The following is a 22,802-nucleotide window of genomic DNA, read 5'->3' as shown; positions in this document are numbered from 1 at the left end:
GATGTGGAGAAAATGGGGTGGGGCTTTTCTCACAAAGGGGAGATGAACCTGAGGGTGGGAGATGCAAGGCAGAAGGTAGAATTTCTCAGCACTGCAGAAAGGAATCAGGGCACCCTGCTGCACCACTTTCAGAAGGTTGCTCCTGTGGTCCTCTGCTCCTTGGTGTCCTGGAGAGAAAAGGAGTGGGGGCTGGGGAGGAGGGTGGCACTGGCACACAGGTACCCCCCCTGCTTTGCATTCCCATCTCCAGAACATTCCCCAGCACCCCCTGCCCCCTTGTGCCAGCGGCACCTCCTCAGCCACCCACCCTCTTAGGGCCAATGTGGGGAATCCTGCCCTCCCCAGCAGGGTCCTGTTCCTGCAGTGGCTGTCGGGGAGACCCTGTGGCGCTTCCCTGATCCTCCCTCCTTACACAGGCACCTCCCTGCAGCAGGGCAAGACCATGTGGTGACGGCAGTGGGTGCATCCGGCACCTCAACACATTTTTCGGCCAGGCTTTGTTGGGTGTTCTGGCAGGAAGGGGTCTGTCTCTGAGCTGGGCAAGAGACCCTTTCCCAGTCCCAGAGCTCCAGCCTGGAAGGCAGGCAGGGGCTGGGGGGGTCCTGGGCTCCCCCCCCCCAGTCCCAGCAGGGCCCATCTGCCACTTGGGGAAGCAGGGGACTCCCAGGGTCTCTAGGCAGGCCAGTGAGTAGCGTGGTGGGCCCGCGGGGGGAGAAGCACAGGGGCCCTGGGACGCGGGACACTGGGTCTGCCTTCCCACAGTGGCCGTGAGGTGCTCTAACGGGGGACCCCGTCCCTTCCTCCCCCCTCCTCCCCAACCCTGCCTTGGTAGGCTATCGCGGCCGACTGCAAGAGGGTCACGGTGCTGAAGTATTTCCTGGAAGCGCTCTGCGGCCAAGAAGAGCCATTGCTGGCGTTCAAGGGTGGAAAGTATGTGTCAGTGGCCCCCGTCCCAGACGCCCTGGGAAAGGAAGCGGCGGCCGGCCAGGAGGGAAAACAACTGGAGGAGCAGGTAGTGGGCAGGGAGGGGGTGCGCGCGATGGGGGGGCGGTTGCCAGGGGGGCGGCCTGGCCTGGCCTGTGCTTCCCACTGTCTGGGCGGGCTCTGCGTGGCGTCCCCTGAGTGCCCCATGTGCCGGTGCCCTTTCCTGCCAGTCCCACCCAAACGCTCCTCACTCCACTTGGTAACGGCGATGAGTTCCAGATGCGCTTTTCAGATACAGTTCGGGGGTGGGGCGGGGGGCATAGCTTTAATAACGTGCAGCTCAGGCACAGCAGGAAGGGGGTGGGAGGGAGGGGGAGCAGAGCAGGGCGAGGGGGGTGAGGGTTCAGGCTCAGGATCGAGCTTGGGGGGAGAGGGGGAGCCGGGCTGCACAGCAACCTCCAGCACACGCACAGGAAGAGGGGCTGGGCTGGCTTTCTCCCCCCTCACCCTGCTCACATCCTGATGTGATTAAGGAATTTCTCCTCTTGTTTTTCTGCCCCAGCTTGTTCCTGTAGCCCAGGGTTCTGGGCAGGCCGAGTGTGAGTGTGTGCGAGGGAGCGTGTGCTCAGTGTCCCTGCCAGCTGCTCTGCAAGGCCCAGTCTGCCGTGGGGAGGGTTGCGTGGGGCCCGCGGAGTCCGCTCGGCCCTGGCTGGGGTCCCGGGCTCCGGTACTGGGGGGACCTTCACTCGTCCTCTTGGGTCTGGAAGTGCTACTTTGCCCACGAAGCGGTCCTGCTGCGTGGGTGGTGGTGGTGTGGCCATAGGGGTCCCTGCCCCGTGCGATCCACGAGGGGCTGGGGGTGAACAGGCGTCGCTGGCACGCAGACTCGTGGCACCTCCCCCCATTCAGGGGCAGCGGGTGCACTGGCCACAACCCCCACTTCCACAATCTGGAGGTTGGGCAATCTCCAGCCAGGGACATGTGCTGACGCTCCCAGGATCCGTGGTGGGAAGGCATTTGTCAAAGCGCTGGGCAGACGATTCATTTGCTCATGTTGTGCTGGTTGCCATGGTGCCGCTTCATTTTCGTTTCCCGTCCAATCTGCGCGAAGGAGGACGACGTCCAGATGGAGGCCTTGCAGGACGACTCGGAGGCGGAATGCAGCGGTGGCGAGCTGGACATCAGGGAGCTGCGGGCCAAGAAGCAAGCACTGGCCAGGAAGGTGGCTGAGCAGCAGCGCCGGCAGGACAAGATCCAGGTCTGTGCTGCCCTCGCCAGCTGCCTGCTGAGGGAGGAGGCGCGCCTCGGTGGAGGAGCCATTGGGCCAACCCAACCTTCCTCACAGGAGACCCCCTTGGGAAGAGTGATGAGACAACCGCCCCCCCTGGTGCCAGCACACAGGCCAGCAGCTTCTCAGCCTTGCACCCTACGTCCCAGAACTCTGGCCTCTGTGAAGCGCCCCCCCCGCCCCCAGCTGACTTTCAGGCGCCAGGGCCGCAGTCACTCCTAGATCTTGCAAAGGCTGGGCCCTCAGGGCTGGCGGGGCCCATCCCCTTCCTCCCCTAAGCGAGTCCTTGGTCAGGCAGGCATCACAGTGAGCAGCTCCCTGCATGCGCATGCCCTGTGGTGCGAGGGAAGCCAGCTTTTCGTGTTCCCACCGTGGTCCTCGCAGAGACAGGCCAACCTGCTTGATTCTCCTTCACAGCAGGCATGTCCTCAGAAGCATCTCTGGGCTGGACCCGAGGAGCACGTCCCACACGTGGCCTCCGGGCTCCCCTCTCAGGCCAGCCCGCCAATTCCCGCCAGCCAAGGGAAAATCCCCCTCCTCCCCTTCCCCCTCAGCAATGCCCAGGGCCCTCCTTGCCTCCATCACTCTTCCTTTCCCAGCCTTGAACGCAGGCCAAACGCATCTGTCTAGCCATATGCGTGAACTCTGGAGTCTGTGCCGAAGTGGTTGTAAAACAGGACCGCTGAAGGCCCTACTGGGAGAGCGTGCACATGTGTACCCGCCGGCTGTTGGCTGCGGGCCCAGAACCACTGCCGCTCTTCACTCTCCAGGCCCACCGTTGCCTGCTGCAGCCGATCAAGGCCCTGCTGCCTGCCAGGGTTCTCTGGTGGGCAGGAGGGCACAGGCCTGCAGGGGCGAGAGGGAAAGGGGCAAGGGCGGGGCCTTGGAGGCCTCTTCCCCATCTGGTGGCAGCAAAGGCGCCGGTCTCTACTTGGGCCCTCTGCTAAAACTGGCAAGGAAAAGGGCCCACCTAGGGTCAGCTCAGCTCGTCGACTGGAGCGGAGGGACTCCTGCTACCTCAGGCCGCTTGTGTTGGCTGCGCAGGCCACCCAGGGGAGGGCAGTAGGCCATCAGCGTTCAGGGTGCTGAGGAAGAGGACCTTCCTGGCCCCCAGGCACAATCCTGGCAGGCAGGCAGGCCCTGGATTCCGCCAGGAGCAAGGGAGGACCTTTGTCCCCAGAACTCTGCTGGGGCTGCCCAGCCCACTTAGAGGCGAGGGAAGCGGCATTTCCTGAGCGGCAGAAAACATCCCCACCTGAAGCATAACAATGCCTTCCTCTGAGCAGACCCTGTTCTTTTCTGGGCACTGCAGTGGGGGCAGCCCCTCCCCAGGGAGCGCCTGCGCTCAGGCCCAGGCGCGCTCCTGCAGCAGCAGGGCGGGGAGGGGCTGTGGTCTAAATTTAGCCCTGGCCGGCTGGCCCTTCAAGCCGGGAAACAATGAGCCAGTGCGCGCGCATAGCTGCGCACCTGCCGGCAGCGGAAGGGCACCCCCACCCGGCGGCTCCACCGCGCTGATGGCAGACGGGTCCTACCAGGCAGCGGACACGTTGAGATCTGCTGCCTGCTGGCCTCCTCCCGGCCTCCCAGGGGAAGGGGAAGGCGTCAGCTGGGCCCCACCTGCTTGGGAGGCCTGAGGAACGTGGCAGCCCTGCCCAGGCCCTGCAGCTTCTGCCCCCTTTGCAGGAGGGCTTTGCCTTTAGTCCGGACGTTCAGGCCCCCCCTGCCCCATCCTCGCACCCTCAGCCAGCCGCTGCCAAGGCAAACAGCCTCCCTCTGAGGCCGGTTTCCCTCCAGCGCCTCAAACAGGACCTTGCAGCGGGGGAGGGAGACTTGGCACAGTCCCCACCGCTGCTCGCATCCTGTCGTCCTCTCTTCGGCCAGCCCAGGGGAGCAGGATGGGACGTGACGGCCAGCACGGTCCTCGCTTCCAGTGCCAGGAGCCCAGGAGTCGGGCCAAGAGCCTCGGGAGGGCATTGGGCACGTGGGTCACGGCACCCATGGAGGCGTCCCTGAAGAGGAACGGGTACTGGGGTGGGCATGTGGGCTTGCTAAAGGCAGGTGGCCGCCATAATGTCCTGGGGTTGGGAGGGGCCATGGAGGTCTTAGCCCAGTCTCCTGCCCAAGGCAGAGATCCTCAGGCCATGCCAGAGGAATGGCTGTCCAGCCTTGGCTTGAAAACCTCTGGCGGTGGTGGAATAGGCCAGCCGATGCCGAGGGCAGGAATGCAGATGCCTGGGAGCATACCGTGCCTTTCTTGCAACACATATGCACACAGCGTATTCCTGGCCCATAGAAACGCGTGGTATCTCGGGAGAGGTCAAGAGAGGACTTCCCCCACGTGTTCCAGGAGTCCATCCATTGATTATTTGGGGCGTGAGGATCCCTAAAACAATGGAAGCCAGCCTGTTAAGGATCCACAGAAAGCAGTCATCGTCAGATCCACCTTGCAAGCCTGGGGGTGGTGCTTGTGCAGTGGGAGTCACCAACCCTGATCTCCGCTGCCAAGGGATTCCCAGCCCGAGTCAGAGCCGGCACAACGAGCAGGAGCACCCTCCAGATTTTAGGAATGAGAGGGGAGATCAGTATCCCCCAAACTGGGACCCCCCAGATCTGGAGCACTACAGCTCCCATCACTCCCAGCCACTTCTTGCCAGTCTGGATAAGGGCAACGGGGCTTGTGCTCCAGCCCGTTTGGATAGTGGGCTCCTGCGCTGCCTGTTCCCCAAGAGGCCACCGTGGGTAACCTGCTCCTCCCCCACCAACAACCTGGGGCTCTTGCAGGCGGTGCTGAAGGACCAGGCCCAGGTGAGGCAGATGGAGCTGGAGATTCGCCCCGTGTTCCTGGTCCCAGACACCAATGGCTTCATCGACCACCTGGGCAGCCTCGCCAAGCTTCTGGATTGCCGGCAGTTCATCCTTGTGGTGCCCCTGATTGGTGAGTTGGGGGGAGCGGTGGTCCGCAGGTGGTCCAGTCCCACACCATGACACGCAAGGGCCGTGCCCCCAAGCAGTGGACATCCTGATGCCCCCAGAAGCTCCCCCTGCTTATCCACAGTCCTCCCTGCATGGTCACTCAGTGCGACATGCACGAGGAACGCCTGCCTGCTGAGCCGTCCGTCTCCCCCAAAGACGCAAGAGCAGCACCGTCCCCGCATTTCCCTCTGCAGCATCCTTGCTGGGTGGGTTAGCGCCCCCCCCAGGGCTGCCTTAGTCCAGCCGTCACCAGACTTCCCCCTCTGGGAGGTTCGGTTCTCCCAGCCGCACTTAGCAGCCGCCCGTTGTCCCGTGCGCCCGGTGCCAGAGTTGTTCCATCTCCTCCTGCATCCGATCCTTCCCTAGGCCAAAGAAAACGTGCAAAATTAGCCCGTGGAACTGACGGTTAAGTGAACCTGCTCCACCCACCCACCCCGTCTGTCCTGCCTGAGCGTCCTTGGCTGAGCCTCCTCCCCCAGTGGGGCTTCGGAAGGGCCCCCACTCAGCCGCTGCAGGACAGTGTGGGGCACGATGGACCGGGGGCCCTGTGAGATGCCAAAGCCAAGAGGCAGGGGCGGGGATCGGGCCCCTTCCTGCTTGGGTGCCCCAGGCTGACCGCAGCCGGGGCAGGGGCCTCCGTGGACTGGCTCCCTCCGCAGGGACCGTCCAGAGGAGGATGCTTGAGCCAAGCAGGGCACCCGGCCCACGTCCTGCTGCCGACTCAGCTCCCCCTCCTCTCCTTATAAAGCTGCAGTCCGGCGGCTCGGCAGAGCTGGCTCCCGTTGGTGGTAAACACTCGGCCCTGGCAGATAACAGCCTGCTGCTGGGTGGTCTGTAGTGGGGGGAGGTAACACCAGGCACCCTGCTGTCCCGCTCCCTCTGCAGTGCGGAGGGAACTGGGCTTCGGCCATTCTCGTGGGAGGCAGGAAGCGCTGTCAGTGGGGACGAGGCGCTCCCCGGCTGGTCTGCGAGCAGCCCTTGCCTGGTAGGGAAAGCTCCTGGCCCGGGACCATGGCCTCCCAGGCTGTGGCCCACCACCCTGGGCCCCCAGCCCTCCCGCCCCTGCTCCAAGCAGCGCTCCTGCAGTCGGCTGGGTTCCTTTCGTGGTGGCTGTTTGGTCCCAGCGTTGCCCTCTCCCAGGTCAGCCGAGCCCAGGCCCACAGGGGGAGGACCAGCATCCCCCAGGCCTTCTCCCCCGCAACAGGGCGCCCAGTTCAGAGCTCCGTCCATGAGGCTCTTGCAATTGCCGGCGGGTGGGCTGGGGCAGCCAAGAGTTAGCACCTGCCCTTGCAGCACCCTGGCCACTGCCCGCCCACCGGGGCCAGCTTCCCTGGCTCTTCCCCCCCACACATCCCCTGAACTTGACCCTGCTGCGGAGGAGCCAGCCTGGGCAGGAGCGCAAACAAGCCTCCCCTTTGAAGGCTGTTTGACTTGGACGTGGCTGCGGGACAGACTTCGGATGGAGTACCAGCCTCGGGGCCGTTTGATGTTCCTACACGATGCCTCCTCCCTGCCTCCCTCCCTCCCTCCCCCCCTCCCTCCCTCCGAAGCAGGCCGCCGTGCCTTGGCTGAAACTGCAGAGGAGCCACCAGGGGACACCCGGTGGAGGCCGTCCCAGGAGGGGCAGCGTCACCAGCCCCAGAAGCCGGAGAGGAGGGAGGGCGCATAGTTCCCGCTTGATCTCAGCTCTTGGCCAGCCTGCCGACACGGGCGAGCGGATTTGCTGTCCCAGATGGGGGAGCCCGGCGGCCGACGTTGCAGGCTCAGCAGAGTCGTGTGGGCCCTTGTGTTCATCCCAGGCCCCTTGGATTGCCTCCCCCCACATCAGGGTAGCCTCTGAAGCCCCTCACCTCCCTTCTCCAAGTGCCAGCCTTGTCCCCTCTTCTTATGGCTGGGAATTGCAGCTTCCCAGCCTTGGAACAGCTGGATTTGCCTCACCTTCACGCTGCCGGGGCAGGAGGGAATTAGGACCTGAATGCAAACCCTCTCCCTCTCCCTTTTCTCCTGCCAGTCATAAATGAATTGGATGGGCTGGCCAAAGGTCCCGAATCAGAGCACCGAGTTGGGGGCTATACCCGCCTGCTGCAGGAGCGTGCCCGCAAGGCAGTGGACTTCCTGGAGGCCTGCTTTGAGAAGCGTGACAGCTACATCCGGGCCCTGACCAGCCGGGGCAACGAACTGGAGTCCATCTCCTTCCGCAGCGAGGATATTTCCCGGCAGCAGGTACTGGGGAAAGGGGCTGCAGACCAGGAGTAGGAATCTCCATTTAGGAAGGTATCTGGAGCCACCAGGGAGGCTGTGGGAATGGGGTAGTTTCCGATGGCCCGAGGGAAGAGGGCCTTAGGCTGAATCGCCATGCCTAGATTCTGCATTGGCCGGAGGGAAGGGTTGAAGGCTCTGCGCGGTTCAATAAATGACTTGAATGAACAATAAGGTAACACAACTATTGCATTTGCACACAACACAGAGATGGAGGATAGCAAGCTCTGCAGAGGGCATTGTCAAGATTCAGGGGGATTTTGACAAGATGGTACAGTGGGGAGAAATGAGTAAGCTGAATCGCAACAGGGACAAATTGGGGTCCTCCATTTGTGTAGAAAATGCAGAGGCAGGAGTACAGGATGTTAGGGTGAGCGTGGAGTACACGAGAAAAGGATTTGGGTGTCTTGCTGGATCACACCTTGAACAAGAGCCCAAAGTGTGATGCTGCTGCAAAGAAAGCAAATGCAATTCTAGGCCGCACCATCAGAGGTATAGCATCAAGAACGAGAGGATTTGTTGTTCCTCTGTAGACCACACCTAAAATACTGCGTCTGGTTCTGGGCATCACCTTTCTGGAAGGCCGAGGAGAAACTAGAGCATGTCCTGAGGTCAGAACCAAGATGGTGGGGCCTGGAGGGAAAAAAGAGTTTGAGGCCTTGGGTAGATTTAGTCCAGGGAAGGAAAGTCTTCGGGCCCCCCAGTAACTGCCTTCAATATCATTAGAAGACGAGGTGGAAAGGTTCGGAGTTGTTCCAGAAGACTAGACAAGAAACTCGGCTTAAATGGCAAGGAAGTAGATTTCAGTTGGACTCCAGGAGAATCATAACAAGGAAAATCAGCCACTGTTCGCATTTGGGGGGGTGGGGGGGGGTCAGTGGGACACACACACACCCGCTCTCATTCCCAAGGAGCAGATCAAGACCAGCTTCCTCTGAGGGGCATCCGCTCTGTCCCAGAGCAGGAATTCTTCCAAGTGTGTCCCAGGCTCAGGGCTATTCTTAGGGTGGGTCAAATTGCCACGTGAGCCTGGGAGCAGTGGGCAGCCCTCTGCCCTCTCGCCCAACAGCGGGGCTCCCCTGCTGCTGCCCTGGTGAGGTCTTGACCCATCCTGGCAGGCCCTGCCTTTGGTTTTCATTGGCAGCCTCCCCCTCCTCCCCTTGGGCCTCGTTGGGCTGCTGCATCCCACAGGGTTCCCTCTTCCTCTGGGAGGTGGATGGGGCCGGGCCGGGCCAGGATTTGGGCATGCCCACTTCCCTTGGGGAAAGCCTGAATGGCATCGAACGGGGGGGGGGGGGCAGCTTTTGCCTGTGAGGTAAGGAGCCATCTCTGAGAGGCAACTGTCGCCCCCTTGATGAGAGGCAAAGGTGGGCCATCCACCATACGCGGAAGGGGGGGCAGGCTGCGTCATCCCCCTGCTCGAGCAGGGGACAGAGCACTTTCCCTCTCCCTGCTGGGAAGCTCGGCCTCTCCTCTTCCACGAAAGCCAACACAGTCCTGGGCTGCATCAACGGAGGGCCGGTATCAGGATCATGGGAAGTGATGGTACTGCTCTAGACCACACTGGTGAGGCCACGCTTCGAAGCCTGTGTCCAGTTCTGGTCACCGCAATACAGGAAAGATGCTGAGGCCCCAGAAAGGGTGCAGAGAAGAGCAGCAAAGACGATAAGGGGTCTGGAGGCCAAACCCTATGAAGAACAGCTAAGGGAACTGGGTATGTTTAGCGTAACGAAGAGAAGACGGAGGGGAGACAAGAGATACTTGAAGGGCTGCCACAGGGAAGAGGGCACCGATCTGTTCTCCCTGGCACCTGGGGTGGGACAAGGAGCCATGGGTGGGAGCTGTCTGAGGGAGGTCCAACCTGGAAACGAGGAGGAATCTCCTGGCAGCGAGAACTGTGAAGCAGTGGGACGGCTGGCCTCCCAGAGTGGTGGGTGCTCCATCACTGGAGGTTCTCAGGGAGAGACGGGACAGCCATTGGTCCGAGATGGTGTGAGGACCCCTGCCTTGGGCAGGGGGCTGGGCTGGAAGACTTGCAGGGTCCCTTCCAACCCAGGCATTCTATGACTCTTCCCTCCTTCTTTTGCCCAGGGGAACAACGATGACTTGATTCTCTCTTGTTGCCTTCACTATTGCAACGACAGAGCCAAGGACTTCATGCCAGCCAAGAAAGGTGTGTGGGGTGGAGCTCTGACATCCCCAGGAGGGCCCAAGGGGCCACCACTGGGTCCCGCTGCGGGGCTCACTTTGGAGGGAGACAGATCCCGTTCCGCAGAAAGTGGGGTGGGCAGCCCACTTATGGCTGCTGGGAAGAGTGGGGCAGAGCATTAATGGCTTGATACGGGTCCTGGGTCTCCAGACTTGGCAGTGCTGCTGTGTCATGATGTTCCCACTACCTCCAGAAGATGCCAGGCCCTTTCCAGGAATACTGCTGGGCTGAGGGGGCCCTTCCGGTCCCAGAATGGCCTTTGGCTGCCTCCTAGCTGTTCTGGAGCCACTTCCAAGGGGGCTGGAAGTGGGGGCAGCAGCTGCTCAGCCCTAGCCTGTGCCTTTCGGGCCAAATTCTGAGCAGCTTAACTTGTCAGCTTGACAGAGAAGGCGTTTCGGAGTGTTTATGCCTTGCCGGGGCGGAATCAGACGATCAGGGGATTATGGCGGATGGGGCCTGACAATCTGACAGCCTCTGGTTTCTAGCAATCCGCTTCACTGCTGGCTGGGGGATGGTTATTGTTAAGCCCTCAGAAGGGTTCCGCGAGGCAGGGCCCGGGTCCTGGGCGTGCGGGCTCCGGGGGGCTTGGCGAGGACAGGCAGAGCTGCCAGGGACCCATTGGCGCTCTCCGCCTTTTTGCAGATGACCCAATCCGCCTGCTCCGGGAGGTGGTGCTGCTGACGGATGACCGGAACCTGCGGGTGAAGGCCCTGACCCGCAACGTGCCCGTGAGGGACATCCCCACGTTCCTGCGGTGGGCCCAGGAGGGCTGAGCAGGCACCTTCCCTGGGAAGCTGTGCAGCTCTTTGCCAACATGAAGGGTGGCCTCAGGGCACGCCCTTGCCTCGTGCCAGGGCTGTTGTGCCGCTACCGCTGCCGCCCCACCGCCACCACCACCATTCCGGGAGACACCAAGAACAATAAACGCAGCGTCTTCAACCCCGCTGGAATGGCCATGCTGTGGGTGCAGGCACACGCGTGGAGCAGGAGGCCCGTGGGACAGGTGGTCATTGTGGAGAAAGGCTAGAGTGAGCCGGGTTCCCGGCCTCGGGGGCGAGGAGGAGGCGGCGGCCGGGCAGGCTGCTCCTTCCCTGGCTGAGCTGGCGCAGCCGCCCGTGGTCCAGGTCTCTCTCGACTGGCGAGGAAGGGCAGCTGGGAGCCATCTGCCTGAAGCCCGCACTGCTGCTCCTGGGCGCTTGTCTGGAGCCCGGGGGCTGCCTCCCGCCCACCCCCAGTGGTGGTCCTAAGTCTCCAGCCCCTCCCTCTCCATGCCCAGTCCCTCATTCCCCTGGGCCGTGGACTAACCCCGCCCTGCCCGGCGCACCTTCCAGCCCAGGCCAGCTCTCACCACGGGTCACCTGTGGTGGGGCTGGAAGAGGGAAGTCAAGAGTCAGAACAATGGTGACGCTTAGGTAGAGTTGGGAGAAGGGGGCCAGGAAAGCCCCCCTGGAGGAGCGCTGTGGGCCGGCAGGCAAAGAGGGCCAAGGTTCAGCTGGAGTGTCAAGCCCAGCATCGCCCCTTGGTGCTCTGGAAATGGCGGTGTGGGTGGGGAGAGCTGCTTTCCAAAGAGAGCCCCCCCATGGGAAGTTTCCTGCCAGTGGGGTGGCTGAGTGCCCCCATGGGGCCATGTGCGGGGACCACAAATTAAAGGGCGGGCCTGCTGCGGGGCTGACGTGTCCAAGGGCAGAGGAGCCCAAACATCTTCCCTTCCGATGGGATTTGCATCCAGTGGGCTAGGGATGTGTGCCCCCCAGGCTTGGCACAGGCCCTTTGCAGAGGAGAGGAGGTCTCTTCTGCCCAGTCCAGCTTCCCACTCTCTGCCTCTTCCCGACTGGCTTGGATGGGGGACTTGTGCCCGCTTTTGTTCCGTTGTTTTCTTAATAAACTTGTAGTAGGAAATCTTCCTCTCTGCTGCTTCCTTTGGGGCTGGGGGGCCAAGAGAGAGAAGTTTCCCATGGGAAGAGGCAATTCCAGGCAAAAGTTTGGGGGGCCAGGGAGCCAAGAGCCCCCATGCAGTCAGCTGCTGAAGGGGAAGCACCTTCCGGCTGTGTCCAGAACCCGTCAGTTGCACTAAGCTGTGCTTGGAGGGGTTCATACAACCCACGGAACCCGAAAGCACAATTTACTAGCCACAGTTTCTAGTGCACACGACACACAGAGCCCAAACCCAACCGACCAGCTACTGTATTAGTACAATAAATTAACCCAGCCCTTCTAGGATGACAGCATCAGGCCGAAGCACCCAGCACCAAGGCCTGTGTGAATTGAGCCAGTGGGCCATCATGCTCAACCTGTGGCTGTGCTGTGGGCAACAAGTTTCGTGCTAGATGCATCAGGCAGCAGCACGACTCACCATTTTGGGTGAGGACAGAGGAGAGCAGCTCAGAAGTTGCTCGTGTCCAACGCTGGCAGTGCTCTGGCTCAAGACGGCCGAGGCAGTAGCTGGTCTGTTTGGTTAAAAGGAGATTTCGGCATTACAAGGAAATGGGAGAGAATTTCCTCTTAGCAGCTAAGCAGGAGGGTCCAGAGGGAGAGCTGACCCCCTTCCCATTTCCTGTGTCAGCTGTGCAAACAGGGAGGGGGCAAGGCACCTGCACTTAGTCCGGGAGGGAGGTGCTCCAAAGCATTTTCTGGCATTAAAGGGGGGAGAAGCCCATCCCTCCCAACAGCTGGCACCATCTCTGCATCCTGTGTCACCCCCAGCGCAAAAGGGACGTGGGATTCCTCTTTGCTCCCTAATGGCGCTTCCATTCCATGCCAGGACTCCCAACTTGGGCTTCCTCCCTTCTCCATCTGCCCCAAACCCACTCAAGGAAGCAGAGGCCTTGTGGTGGCAGCAGTGTTTAGAAAACCTTTATTGTTTTGTTTGGGGATTTGAAAACTTCGTTTTATTTTGGTCTCTGAGTCCGATACAAAAGAAAAGACATCCCCTGTCCCAAATGCTACAAGAGGCAAGGCCCCAAAGGCAGTTCAGAAGGCTGCCCCTTTGGGTACTGAGTTTCTTCGGGGCGGTGCCCCCCCCCCGGGGGGGAGGCTCCTGCTGGGTCCTCTCGGGGCTGGGGGGAGGGGCAGCTGGCTCAGATGAAGACACAGCCCGGGGGGGGAGGGGCAAGGCGGTGTGTGCAAAGACAGAGCAGTTTCACATTTTTCCTCGGTTGGGGTTCAAGGGGGGGGAGATGGGCAGCGGATGGCCTTGCCCAGAGCCCCCTCCCTCTCCCACAAGTGCGGCGGGGGGCGGGGGGGGCGGGGAGCTCTGACTGGCACCACAGAGGTAAGGCCCGGGCCTTCCGGGGCCCAGGGCGGGGGGGAGGGGCAAGAAGCCACAGGCTGCTCCACCTGCAGCCCCAGATCAAGCTTTGCTCTCTCTCCTGTCCTCAACGAAGCTGACAAAGAGATGGAACTTTGTCTTTGTCGAATATTCCTGGGGTGGGGGACAGAAGCAGGGAATTGGGTGCCCCATCCTGAAAGCAAGGGGGGGCCCTCAGGGGCAGTTAAGGCCAGGGAAGGGAAGGCTTCCATTTCCAGCCTAGAGAAAGGTGCTGCCACCTTCAGGCCAGGGCAGAGATGCTCCCCACTCCCCTTCATTCACAACCCCGGGAATCTCCTCTGAGGGAGGAGGGATTCCCGCTCCTCTTCACGTTGCAAAACAGGTTTGGGGCGCCCCCAAAGTCCCGGGCGAGCAGTTTCTGACCAGATGCTCCAGAGCCCCCTCCCTCCCTGCAAGGCAGGCGGCCCCGACCAGGCAACCTCCAAGTGCCCCGGCTGTCTGTCGGCTGGGTCCCATCCCACCCCCGCCCCCGCCCAAGAACCGGCTGCCCTGAACGGGATTCCTCAGCGCTCGAGACCGGCAGGCCCTTGTGCCCCTTGACAGACAGGTCGACAGGTGCCACTTGGGGGTCTCTCTGCCGCGCGTCAGGCTCACGCCGGAGGGCCTTCCCGGGGGATACAGGCGGCTCTCCCCGGCCCAGGAAAGGCCCTGGCCGCCACAGGAACGGAGGGCCCCGAAGCTTTGCTCGGGTGTTCCGAGGGACTCGCCTCCCGGCCACGAGTGCACTCTGCCTCTGGAGGACAGGACGCCTATTCGGGAGCGTTGCTGACCAGGGGTTCGCCAAGGGTCCAGCTGACACACCTGTCCACCCCTCCCCAGGGTCGGGGGCCGGGTGACTCCGAGCGCCCCCAGATGGGCTGCAGCTTCCAAACCCCAGCTGGGCGACCTGACAGCGAAATGGGGGGGGGGGGGGTTTGCCCCTTGTCAGCTGTCTAGGCTTCCGGGGATCAGAACCAGCCCAGCTCCGCCCGCCATATCTTGAGATTTTCCATCCCCTGCTAGCTTAACTGCCGAGGCTCCTCTACAGCCGGCGTGGGGGAACCCGCCCCGTGGACACGGTCCTTCTCCCTCTTCTGGAGAAACACACCGTCTCCCACCCGGGGGGCGGGGGGAAACCCAATCTGCTTCGCCCCCCCCCAGCCCCGGCGGGCAAGGCGGACGCGCCCCTTTCACGCAGGTGCTCTGGCCTTAGCGTCGCCAGGGGAGAGGCGCCGCCCGCCGCCCCCTACCCTGCCCTGCAGCCGGAGACCTCTGGGTTCGGAAGAGGTGTGGGGCGGAGGGGAGCATTTGAGGTAGGGACGAATTGGCTATTCTTTGCTTTGGCGGGAGAGAAAGGAGGAGAGGGGTAGGGAGCAGCGCTGAAACGCAGCGGAAGGCTGGGGACGCAGCCGAGGGTCGCCCCTGTGCTGGCGGTAGCCCCGAGGTGGCCACCTTCCGGGGTGGAGGGCGAGTCGCTCCCCTGGTCAGAAAGGGAGCCCTCCCCGGGCCCAGGGAGAGCGCGGGTCAGGGGGGTGAGAAGCGGCCTATGGTCCGAGCGTGGTGGTCGTTGTGCAGGTGGGCGGCGGCCGCCACGGCTCCCTGGGCCAGCACCTCCGCCGTCTTGTCGGGGCTGAGCCCGAGGTAGAGGCTCTCCAGGGCCGCCTTGGGGTCGGCGGCGGCGGCGGCGGCGGCGGCGGCGGCGGCCAGGAAGTGCGAGGTGTGCTGGAAGAGTTCCTTGTCCGGGGGGGGCTGCTGCGCCAGGCGTGCCATGGCCAGGACCCCCTCCGGGAAGTCGAGCTTCAGCTTCCCGTCGGGGCCGGCGGCCGCGGCGGCGGCGGCGGCGGCGTGCATCTTCATGTGGCTGAGCAGGTTGCGCTGCTGGGCGAACTTGCCCCCGCAGACCTGGCACTCGTACGGCTTCTCGCCGGAGTGGATGCGCATGTGCTCGGTCAGGCGGTACTGGCGCGTGAAGCGCATCCCGCAGGCGTCGCAGGCGAAGGGCTTCAGGCCCAGGTGGCTGCGCATGTGGCGCGTCATGGTCCCGCGCTGGGTGAACTTCTTGCCGCAGATGGAGCAGGGGTAGGGCCGCGTCAGCCAGTGCGTCTTCTCGTGCTGGCGCAGCGTGGCTGGGTCCTTGTAGGCCTTGTCGCAGGAGGCGCAGCGATAGGGGCGCAGCAGGTCGCAGCCGGGCGGGCCCCCCGAGGGCGGCGGCGGCGGCGGGGGCGGCGGCAGCGGGGGCGCCTTGTCCAGGTAGGACGAGCCCTGCCCCGCCGCCGCCGCCGCCGCCGCCGCCGCCTCGGCTGCTTCTTTGCGGTACAGCTCGTCCTCCTCGTTGTGGGCCTCCACGTGCGCGTTCAGCTGCTCGGAGGATGGGAAGCCCTTCCCGCAGGGGATGCAGACGTACAGGTTGTCGCCGCCGAAGCTCTCTGGCTCGTAGCCCAGGTAGCGCTCCAGGCTGCCCCCCGCGGGAGAAGGGCCGCCGCTGCTGCAGCCCGTCTCCTCGCTGGTGCTCTTATCAGGCTCCAGATCCTCGGCCTCCCCGTCGGGCTCCGCGCTCTCCAAGTAGTGGCGCGGAGGCGGCCCGGAAGGCGATTGGGCCTGCTGTTCCAGTCCACCCTCGCCGCTGCCGCCGCCGCCACCCTGGTCCCGCCGGGCGCCGCCGCAGTCCCCCTCGTCGTCGTCGTCGTCGTCCTCCTCCTCCTCGACGTAGCCCGCCACCAGGGGCTCATGCTTCATCCAGCGGTACAGGAATTCGGGCGCCACTTCGACGCGAGCGCTCGGCTCGGTCCCGGGGCTGCTGCCGCCGCTGCGGTAGTGCAGGTGGGGGTAGGAGGCCTGCAGCGGCGCGGCGGAGGCCGTCTCCCCGAAGGCCGCGTGGGCAGGCAGCAACGCGGGGCTCTCCGGCCGGGGCGGCAGAACGCTCTCGCGGTTCTCCATTGCTACTCGGAGGCGGCTCTCGGGCGGGAGCGGCGGGGGCAACTGTGGGGAGGGCCCGTTCGGGCTCTTCTTGGAGAGGTCGAGGCCGCAGAGAGGTGGGCACAGGCCGTGCGGGTGCAGCGTGGTTCCTTGCGCGGCCGCGGCGGCATACAGCTCCCCGCAGTGGGTGCTGAGCGGATTGCTCGGCTCCAGCGGCCGCGGCGGCGCCCCGAAGCAGCTCTGGATTACCGGCGTGGCGGCGCGGAGTCCCCTGGCCAGCTTTCCGAAGGGCGCGGAGGCCGAATAGCTGCCGCCACCGCCGCCGCGGAGCTGGCAGTACTTGCCGGAGCGCTTCAGCTTCCGCTTGCACAAGGCCACCAGGTCCGGGATCTGCAGGTAGCTGGCAGCGGCCAGGACGGCTCCCAAGGCGGGCTCCGCGCCTGTGCCGCCGGCCGCCTCGGCCTCGGCCTCGGCCCCCGGCCCCAGGCGGCCGGTGTAGATGAAGTCGAGGACGGCGCGGAAGACGGCTGGACTGACCATCTCCTGGTCCAGGTTGATGAGGTTGTCGTGCACCACCAGAGCCTTGAGGTACGCGCTGCTGGCCGCCAGCACGTTCTTGTGGGCGCGGAAGAGCGCGTTCTGCACCACCAGGATCACGTCGCAGAGGAAGCCCTTGGTCCGCTGCGCGTTGAGCTGGAGCAGCAGCTGCCGTGAGTGGCCCGTCGCCTCCGAGGCATCCAACATCGCTGCGCCTGCGGGAGGCGGGTGGGGGGGAGAAAGAGAGAGAACCCAGAGGGCCTTAGCTGGCCGGGCCGCGCTCGCCCGCCACGCGGAGGCCCAGGAAGCGGGGCGCCTCTCCTGCTCTCCTCCGCCTTGCCTTCCCCGCCGGCCTCCCCTTATAGAGGGGCTTTCCCTCGCAGACAGCGAGGGAGGAGGAGGGGGGCTCAGCCCCGGTGGCTCCCGGACCACAGCCTCGCACGCCCTCCTCCGGGTGGGGCTTCACACCTGGCGGGGCAGCGTCGGTACAACTTCCACGCATCGCCGTCCCTGTCCCCGCCCCCCTCCGCCGATGGGCCAAACACACGGCCGGGATCCCTTGTGCTCTGGAGCCGCTGGGCGCTGCCCCGAAGCTCAGGAGCTGGATCCTGTCGCCGGTTTCCCTGCCCGTCACCCTCCGGAGTCAAGGGCGCCGTTTGCCTTGCGGGCCTCTGCTTCTTGCTGTGAGGTTTAGTTGCCGGATTTGGGGGGCCGGAGAGACTCCTCCAGGGCTGCAGGCCCGAGCGGAGAAGAACGGGGGAGCCCCGGCAGCCAGAGTGACTCTTCACCCACAGGGCCGCGGTCCGCCCTGCCAAGGGAACCGCCCGGCGGCCCTGGCCCGGCGAGTGGGCAGCCCAGCTTCTCTTACCCGCGGCGGGCGGCCTTCGAGGCCATCCTTCGCCAGAGCCGCCCTCCCCCGCAATCAGAGTCCAGCGCCCCCAACCCGGACCTCGCCAACATGCCCCTTCTGGGCGGCATCCCTGTCCAGCTCACGGATCATCGGGGGAGGGTGGAGTGGTCTGCACAAAGAGACTCCGAGCGCGGGACAAGGCCGCCCGAACCCGAAAAGCCTTCGCGGGGTGGGGAGTCGTGGGTGAGGGACTCGGGTGACAGCGCGGCTGCCGCCTCGGTCGGGCGGCAACCCCAAAGGCACGGCGGGAGGATGAACCGAGGCACGGCCGCAGCAGCCCCTCAGCGCGAGCGAGGACCGCTCGTGGGGTCCTCCGGTGGTCGGCGGCCGAGCGAGAAAGGGCGCAAGGCCCTCTCCCATCGGACCGGTGCCAAACCCGCTTCCCCCAAAGGGAGCCGCAGCTTGGGGACGGGCCCAACCCTTGAGATTTTGGACTAAGCGCAGCTCCTGCTGCCTTGGGCTAAGCGGTCCTTTTCACTACTGCTAACTTCAGAATCCGTCCGCGAGGAGACCTCCCGCCCGGGCCGCTTCCTGCCCGGCATAGTCAGCCTTGGAGAGCAACGAAGAGGCGAAGTCCGGCGGCCCCGAGTCTGCCTGCACTGCCCGGCCCCGGCCCCGGCTTACCTGGAAGCCCCGTCGGATCCGCCAGGCAGGCGAGGTCCGTGTGGACACGCATGGCTCGCTTCGGCTGCCACGGCTGCCACGGCGGCGGCGGCGGCGGCGGCGGCGGCTCTTCTGCGCCCTTCGCCAGCGCCTCAGGCCGCTTGGTGGAGGCTGCGCCGGCTGGCCCCCATGTGCCGGGAGCACAGCGACGGCGGAAAAGGTAAAGGCCGGGCCGCGAACTCCGCCTGACCCCGGGCTGAACTCGGGAGTGTTAAAGGAGCCGCCACGGCTTCCTCCGCCTCCGAGCCAGCCAGCCAGCGAGCGCGCAAGCTAGCAGGCGAGCGGGCGGGCAGCGGGCTGGGAGAGAGCGGCAGGAGGAGGAGCTACCGGAGGGGTCCCGGAGGAGCAGCCCCGGGGAGGAGACGATACCGCGACCCCCCTCCAGGCGAAGGGGGCGGGCAGGGGAAGGCAGGGCCCCCGAGAGCAGGGCGGGGCCAGCGCGGCGCGCCCATCGGAGCAGGACCCGCCGCGCGCTGCTGGGATCCCAGACCGCCCCGTCGAGGGGGACCAGCGCACGGGAGAGCCGGACCGGGACAGAGCGGGAGGGAGCCAAGGGCGCGCGGCTGCTCGGCCACCAGGTGGGTTTCCGGGACAGGTCGGGGCAGGCGGAACGGGGCAAAGTCCTCTCCCCCGCCGGATACTGCCGGTCCCGTCCGCTTTTCCTCCTGCCGGGCGTCCTCTGCCGGGCCTTTCCCCTTCGGGCCCCGGTGGTCTTGCCTTGTCCCGCGGCCTCCGTCCAAGAAATTCGCTCCCCGCCCACCCCTAGGGACACCCCAATTCCTGCCCGTGCTGCGACCCCTGGCGGCCGCAGCGGGACTCGGCGGGTCAGGCAGCACCTCCGACTCTGGGCCGCCCTGGAGGCCCGGCTGAGTTCCCCGGGCCAAGGGGCGACGCAGGTTGGAGGGGAAATGGACAACTGGGGCAGGCGGGACCCCCCCCCCCAGATATGGTGGCTTTGATTCGGGAGCCATTCCTCCGTGGTCGGGCGGGGCGATTCCGGCGCTTCGAGCTTGGCCGTGCCCGCGGTGAGCGCGGAGGAGGCCGCTGAACGGAGAGGGGCCTTCGCGGCTCACCGTGTCGCTTCCAGCGCCCGCTGGGAAATCAGCCGAGCGCTTTGCGGCCCTCCGCCTCTGGCGACGTCGCACGAGGCCCTTGCCGGGACTGGACGGCTTCGCTTGACAGGCGCGACTTCAGGCACGGCGAGGAGGGGACAGGTAATCCGAAGCACCCCGCCGGACCTTCCTGCCCCCCCGGACGGTCTCAAAGAGCAAGTCGATGGAAGTCGACTGCGGGGACTAAAGGGTGACGCTCGAACGGCGTCCCGCCCAGCTCCGGATGGTTTACCTCTCTGTCCGCGAAGGCGAGGAAGGCGGAACGCTGTCAGGGCAAAAACCGTGCAAGGCCTGCCTGGCCACGCCGCGGGACCCGTCGTGGGGAAGGCACAGCGCAGCCAGAGGCTGCGGGGGCTCCTTCCAGCCAAAAGGCTTCGTTGATGTCTGGAGGAAATGCCCCCACCTTTCTCCTGGCCAAGCAGTCCCTTCGAGGGGCTTGCTTGTTTTCAGGCCCAAATATCGGCGCAGGGTAAGAAGCGCCGGCTGAGCGTACCTGTGGTGGAGCGAGCTTCCCCTCGATTTTACGCCTTTCCAGGGGAAAAGAAAAAAAGAAAAAAGGAAGGAAGGAAGGAAGGAAGGAAGGAAGGAAGGAAGGAAGGAAGGAAGGAAGGAAGGAAGCCTCTGTGCAAAATAATTATGAAAGTTATAACAAAACTCCTTAAATGGATTTTCGCAAGGGAAAAGGGGAGGGGGCTCTGTGACTAAAGCCCCCGGGCTTCCGATTCTGCAGAAGGGGGGCTGCAGTCTCATTCTCGGGGTGTCGTAATCAGAGCGCTCAGAGGAAAGAGCGCTTTCGCTTTCGCTTTACCGCCGCCTCCCGCTCGCTTCGGTTGAAAGACCCCTCCGAGCTTTGATAAATCCCTGCCCCACACCGCCGCCCCAGGTTTCCCGACCCACGCTCGCGAGTAGGCCCTTTAAACGGTAGGGTTTCCCCCGATTTCGGAGAGTTCCACAGAGACCTGGGCGAGAATGAAAACGAGAACCGCTTCCCGCGTAGCTGCTGCTGTTTGTTGATGCTTCTGGGTTGTAGAACGGAGGACAGGCGCGAACATTTTTTTTCATTAAGTAAACCTAACTCCTGATTTTCTGGTATCGAGATATTTTTTCAGCACGTCGTCACTTCTGTCTGGGAAACCTATTTCAAGGTGCCCACCAGCCGCGTTCACCGGCAATAAAAAAAAAAGTATGTTAAATTTTGCACAATTATCTTATTCAACCGAAAACAAATCTCGTTCCGGGCTTTCCTGCTCGGTAACGGATAAAAACCTATTCCAATTTCGTGGCCTGTTTAATTGGGGTTTCTTTTAAGTTTTATTCCCATCCTTGATGCCCTCCAAATATTTTCGAACATAGTAATCTTTTTAAAACGTATGAAGTTTAGGAACTTCTACATCTTGCCTTTCGATCCGATACAAACGAAGTGTCTTACAATAACTTTAAGAAGCAGCATTAAAGCAACATCAATTACAATGCAACTCAGTGAGTAAAAAGTTTTTAGAAGGAAACGAAGAATAGCAGATGCCGTTCTAAAGTGTGTCTGGGTTCGGGGGCTGTTATAAAAGAAACTTTCGGGGCTTGTTGGAGTCCTAAAGATTTCTGGATCCTCTTCTAACTCCTTGCTAACAGAAACGTTAAATAAGACCCCAAAGGCGGCTTCGGCTCAGATTGATTGTAACGCGAATAAAACTCTTGAGGCGGTCGAACCGTTCCCACCAACCCTTCAGACCCGCCGCACCAGGATTTCCTCCCCCCTCCCGCAATTCCGCTCTTCAATAAATAAATACGTAGCTCAATAAATAAGGGAACAGACTGGAGTGTGGGTTCGATGCGGCCTGGCCCCCCCGACGTCCGGTGTCCTTCTGGCTTGGGGCGAAGAGAGCTACGGTTCCGTTCAACGGGGGACCGCCGGAGAGAGGCGGTGAGGCCGGCTGATCCTGAGCCTTTGGCTAGCCAGTTCCTTGAAAGGGCTCTTTCCGCGCGTTCGTTCTGGGCCCCGTCGGGGAAGAAGGCTGGGGCTGGGAGGGCAGAAGTCTCCCCTTGAGGCCCGGCCGCCCCGCCTCCCTTCGCCTCTAGGCCACAGGAACTGGCGAGACTGCAGGGTCTGTGGTGCTGCCCCGCCGCCTCCCGACTCAGGGTCGAGCCCCCATCCCACCCGGGACGGACCTCTACCGGTGCATCGTCGAGTCTCCCGATGGCTTCCTTCTTGCAGACGGGGTTGGTCACAGGGCCGCCGGAGGCGCCAAGCGGGACGAGAAAGAGCCGCCTTCAGTTGGCGCCTATGGGCGGGTATACTGCGCCAGGCCCTGGACGCTCTCTTTAGCCGGTAGGCTGGCCGGCCAGCCAGCAGCTCTGGGAGTCGCCTCCAACTGAGTGAAAGGCCTCGGTCTCAGCAAGCGGCGCGGGCCTTGTGGGGGCAAGTGCTTCGGTCGCCCCAAGCCCCGGGAGGCCGGTGTCATCCTGGAATGGCCTGAGGTTATCTGGCTTCACCACAGACCGCCGCCGCCCGTGGCCTCCCCGCTCGCCTACTTTATCTGGAGGCGGCTCCGTGGAAGCGTCCCGGCCTCAGAACCGGTTGTCTCGATCCCGCGGCCACGGGGCTGGGGGTCGCGTGACCTCCGGGCCTCCCCGACCCGTTGCGGAAGTGGGTGCTGTGCGTGCCGAAGGAGGGCGGGAGACGGGCCGATCAGAGGAAGTTGCAGTGCCCAGCGGGAGCCGGAGCGGGAAGGGGGCTTTCCACAGCCACGTGGCTCTCGTTTCCCCTTTCCCACGGCTTCGTGCACCGACGCAGCGCCTGGAAGCAAAAGGCCGCCTCTGCGCGCATCTGTACCCAGCAGCCCAAGGGCACCAACCCCCGCGCCTTCGACAACGTGGCCGAAATGCAGAAGGGCCACCCGGGAGGCAGCGATGCGTGTTTGAACCAGGCAGCTCGATCAGCGCCTGCGAGGGAAAGGACCGCGGGTTCCTTGGGCTGCACGTAGGACGCTTCCCGGACCTCTATTTCGCCTTCCCGAAGCAAACCCAGGAAAGCCGGCTGGGTGTGGTGCTTCGGGCGCCGGGATAGAAAGCGGGCAGCTGAGTTTTAGTCCTGCCTTAGGCTCGAATCCAGCTGGGGCCTGGGCCGGTCCTTCGCTCCCAGCCCGGGAAGGGGGCGGCGGGGCAAAGCACTTCCGAAAATGCTGCCTAGAAAACCGCAGGGACTGGTCCAGGCAAGTCCCCTGAAGGCACCAGGAAAAAAAAAAGCAGAATCGTGGGCCTCCCTCAGCTTGGGGACCTCTCGAGGGCAGCCGAAGGAGTCCCTGAAGGCCTGCTTTGGATCCCGGGAAGGGAGCCACACCCCAACCCGCGGAACCCCGGCGATGAGGCCAGAGGCCTGCTCAGAGACAGGCAGGAAGAGCGCCCTCCTCCAGGGGAAGTGCCTTGCAGGAACACGGGGTGTGGTGGGGGCGAGAGGGCTCCAAAATAAAGTCCCCCCCCCCTCCCAGCGGTCCCCCGAGGAGCCTCTTCTCCTCTGGGGTGGCTTCCCCGCCCTCTCTTGGGCCGTTTCCTCCTCCCTGGTCTGGTCCCCACCGCCGGGGAGCCTGGTGGTTCTGGCCCTTTCCAGGTGAGCCGAGGCAGGCGCGACTGTCCCCTCGCCGAGAAGCCGGACCACGAGCCCGCCTCGCCGTTGCCTTTGCTTTCTTTCTCGGGCAACCGGCAGCAGCCCC

The 22,802-nt window shown here is 63.8% G+C and overlaps 3 protein-coding genes across 4 annotated transcripts in view; 2 read left to right on the top strand and 1 right to left on the bottom strand.

Annotated features, from left to right (window-relative positions):
* The window catches only part of SMG6 (SMG6 nonsense mediated mRNA decay factor), a 78,760-nt gene extending 67,208 nt beyond the window's left edge, over positions 1–11,552 (top strand). The window contains exons 14-19 of one of the 2 annotated variants that reach the window (XM_063294856.1): positions 833–1,012; positions 2,036–2,182; positions 4,994–5,147; positions 7,197–7,408; positions 9,536–9,617; positions 10,296–11,552. In XM_063294856.1, coding sequence (XP_063150926.1) covers positions 833–1,012; positions 2,036–2,182; positions 4,994–5,147; positions 7,197–7,408; positions 9,536–9,617; positions 10,296–10,426 — 906 coding nt within the window. In that variant the 3' untranslated portion in view covers positions 10,427–11,552. The remainder of the gene's footprint in view (positions 1–832; positions 1,013–2,035; positions 2,183–4,993; positions 5,148–7,196; positions 7,409–9,535; positions 9,618–10,295) is intronic. The other variant, XM_063294865.1, reaches the window with a different exon arrangement.
* The window catches only part of VTN (vitronectin), a 116,367-nt gene extending 93,948 nt beyond the window's left edge, over positions 1–22,419 (top strand). The window contains exon 9 of the mRNA XM_063295218.1: positions 21,792–22,419. The gene's annotated coding sequence lies outside the window, so the exon portion shown is untranslated. The remainder of the gene's footprint in view (positions 1–21,791) is intronic.
* HIC1 (HIC ZBTB transcriptional repressor 1) lies at positions 13,654–18,326 on the bottom strand. The gene is made up of 2 exons (XM_063294843.1): positions 17,948–18,326; positions 13,654–16,628 (listed from the first exon to the last, which is right to left on the bottom strand). Exons 1-2 carry the CDS (start codon positions 17,997–17,999, stop codon positions 14,485–14,487), a joined length of 2,196 nt encoding a protein of 731 aa, XP_063150913.1. The 5' UTR covers positions 18,000–18,326; the 3' UTR covers positions 13,654–14,484.
* Positions 22,420–22,802: the final 383 nt, after the last annotated feature.

The sequence above is a fragment of the Candoia aspera genome, chromosome 1 (assembly GCF_035149785.1).
Source record: "Candoia aspera isolate rCanAsp1 chromosome 1, rCanAsp1.hap2, whole genome shotgun sequence".
Lineage (NCBI taxonomy): Eukaryota > Metazoa > Chordata > Lepidosauria > Squamata > Boidae > Candoia > Candoia aspera.
The sequence above is the reverse complement of the archived record's forward strand: the minus strand, read 5'-3'. Positions and strand labels throughout refer to the sequence as shown.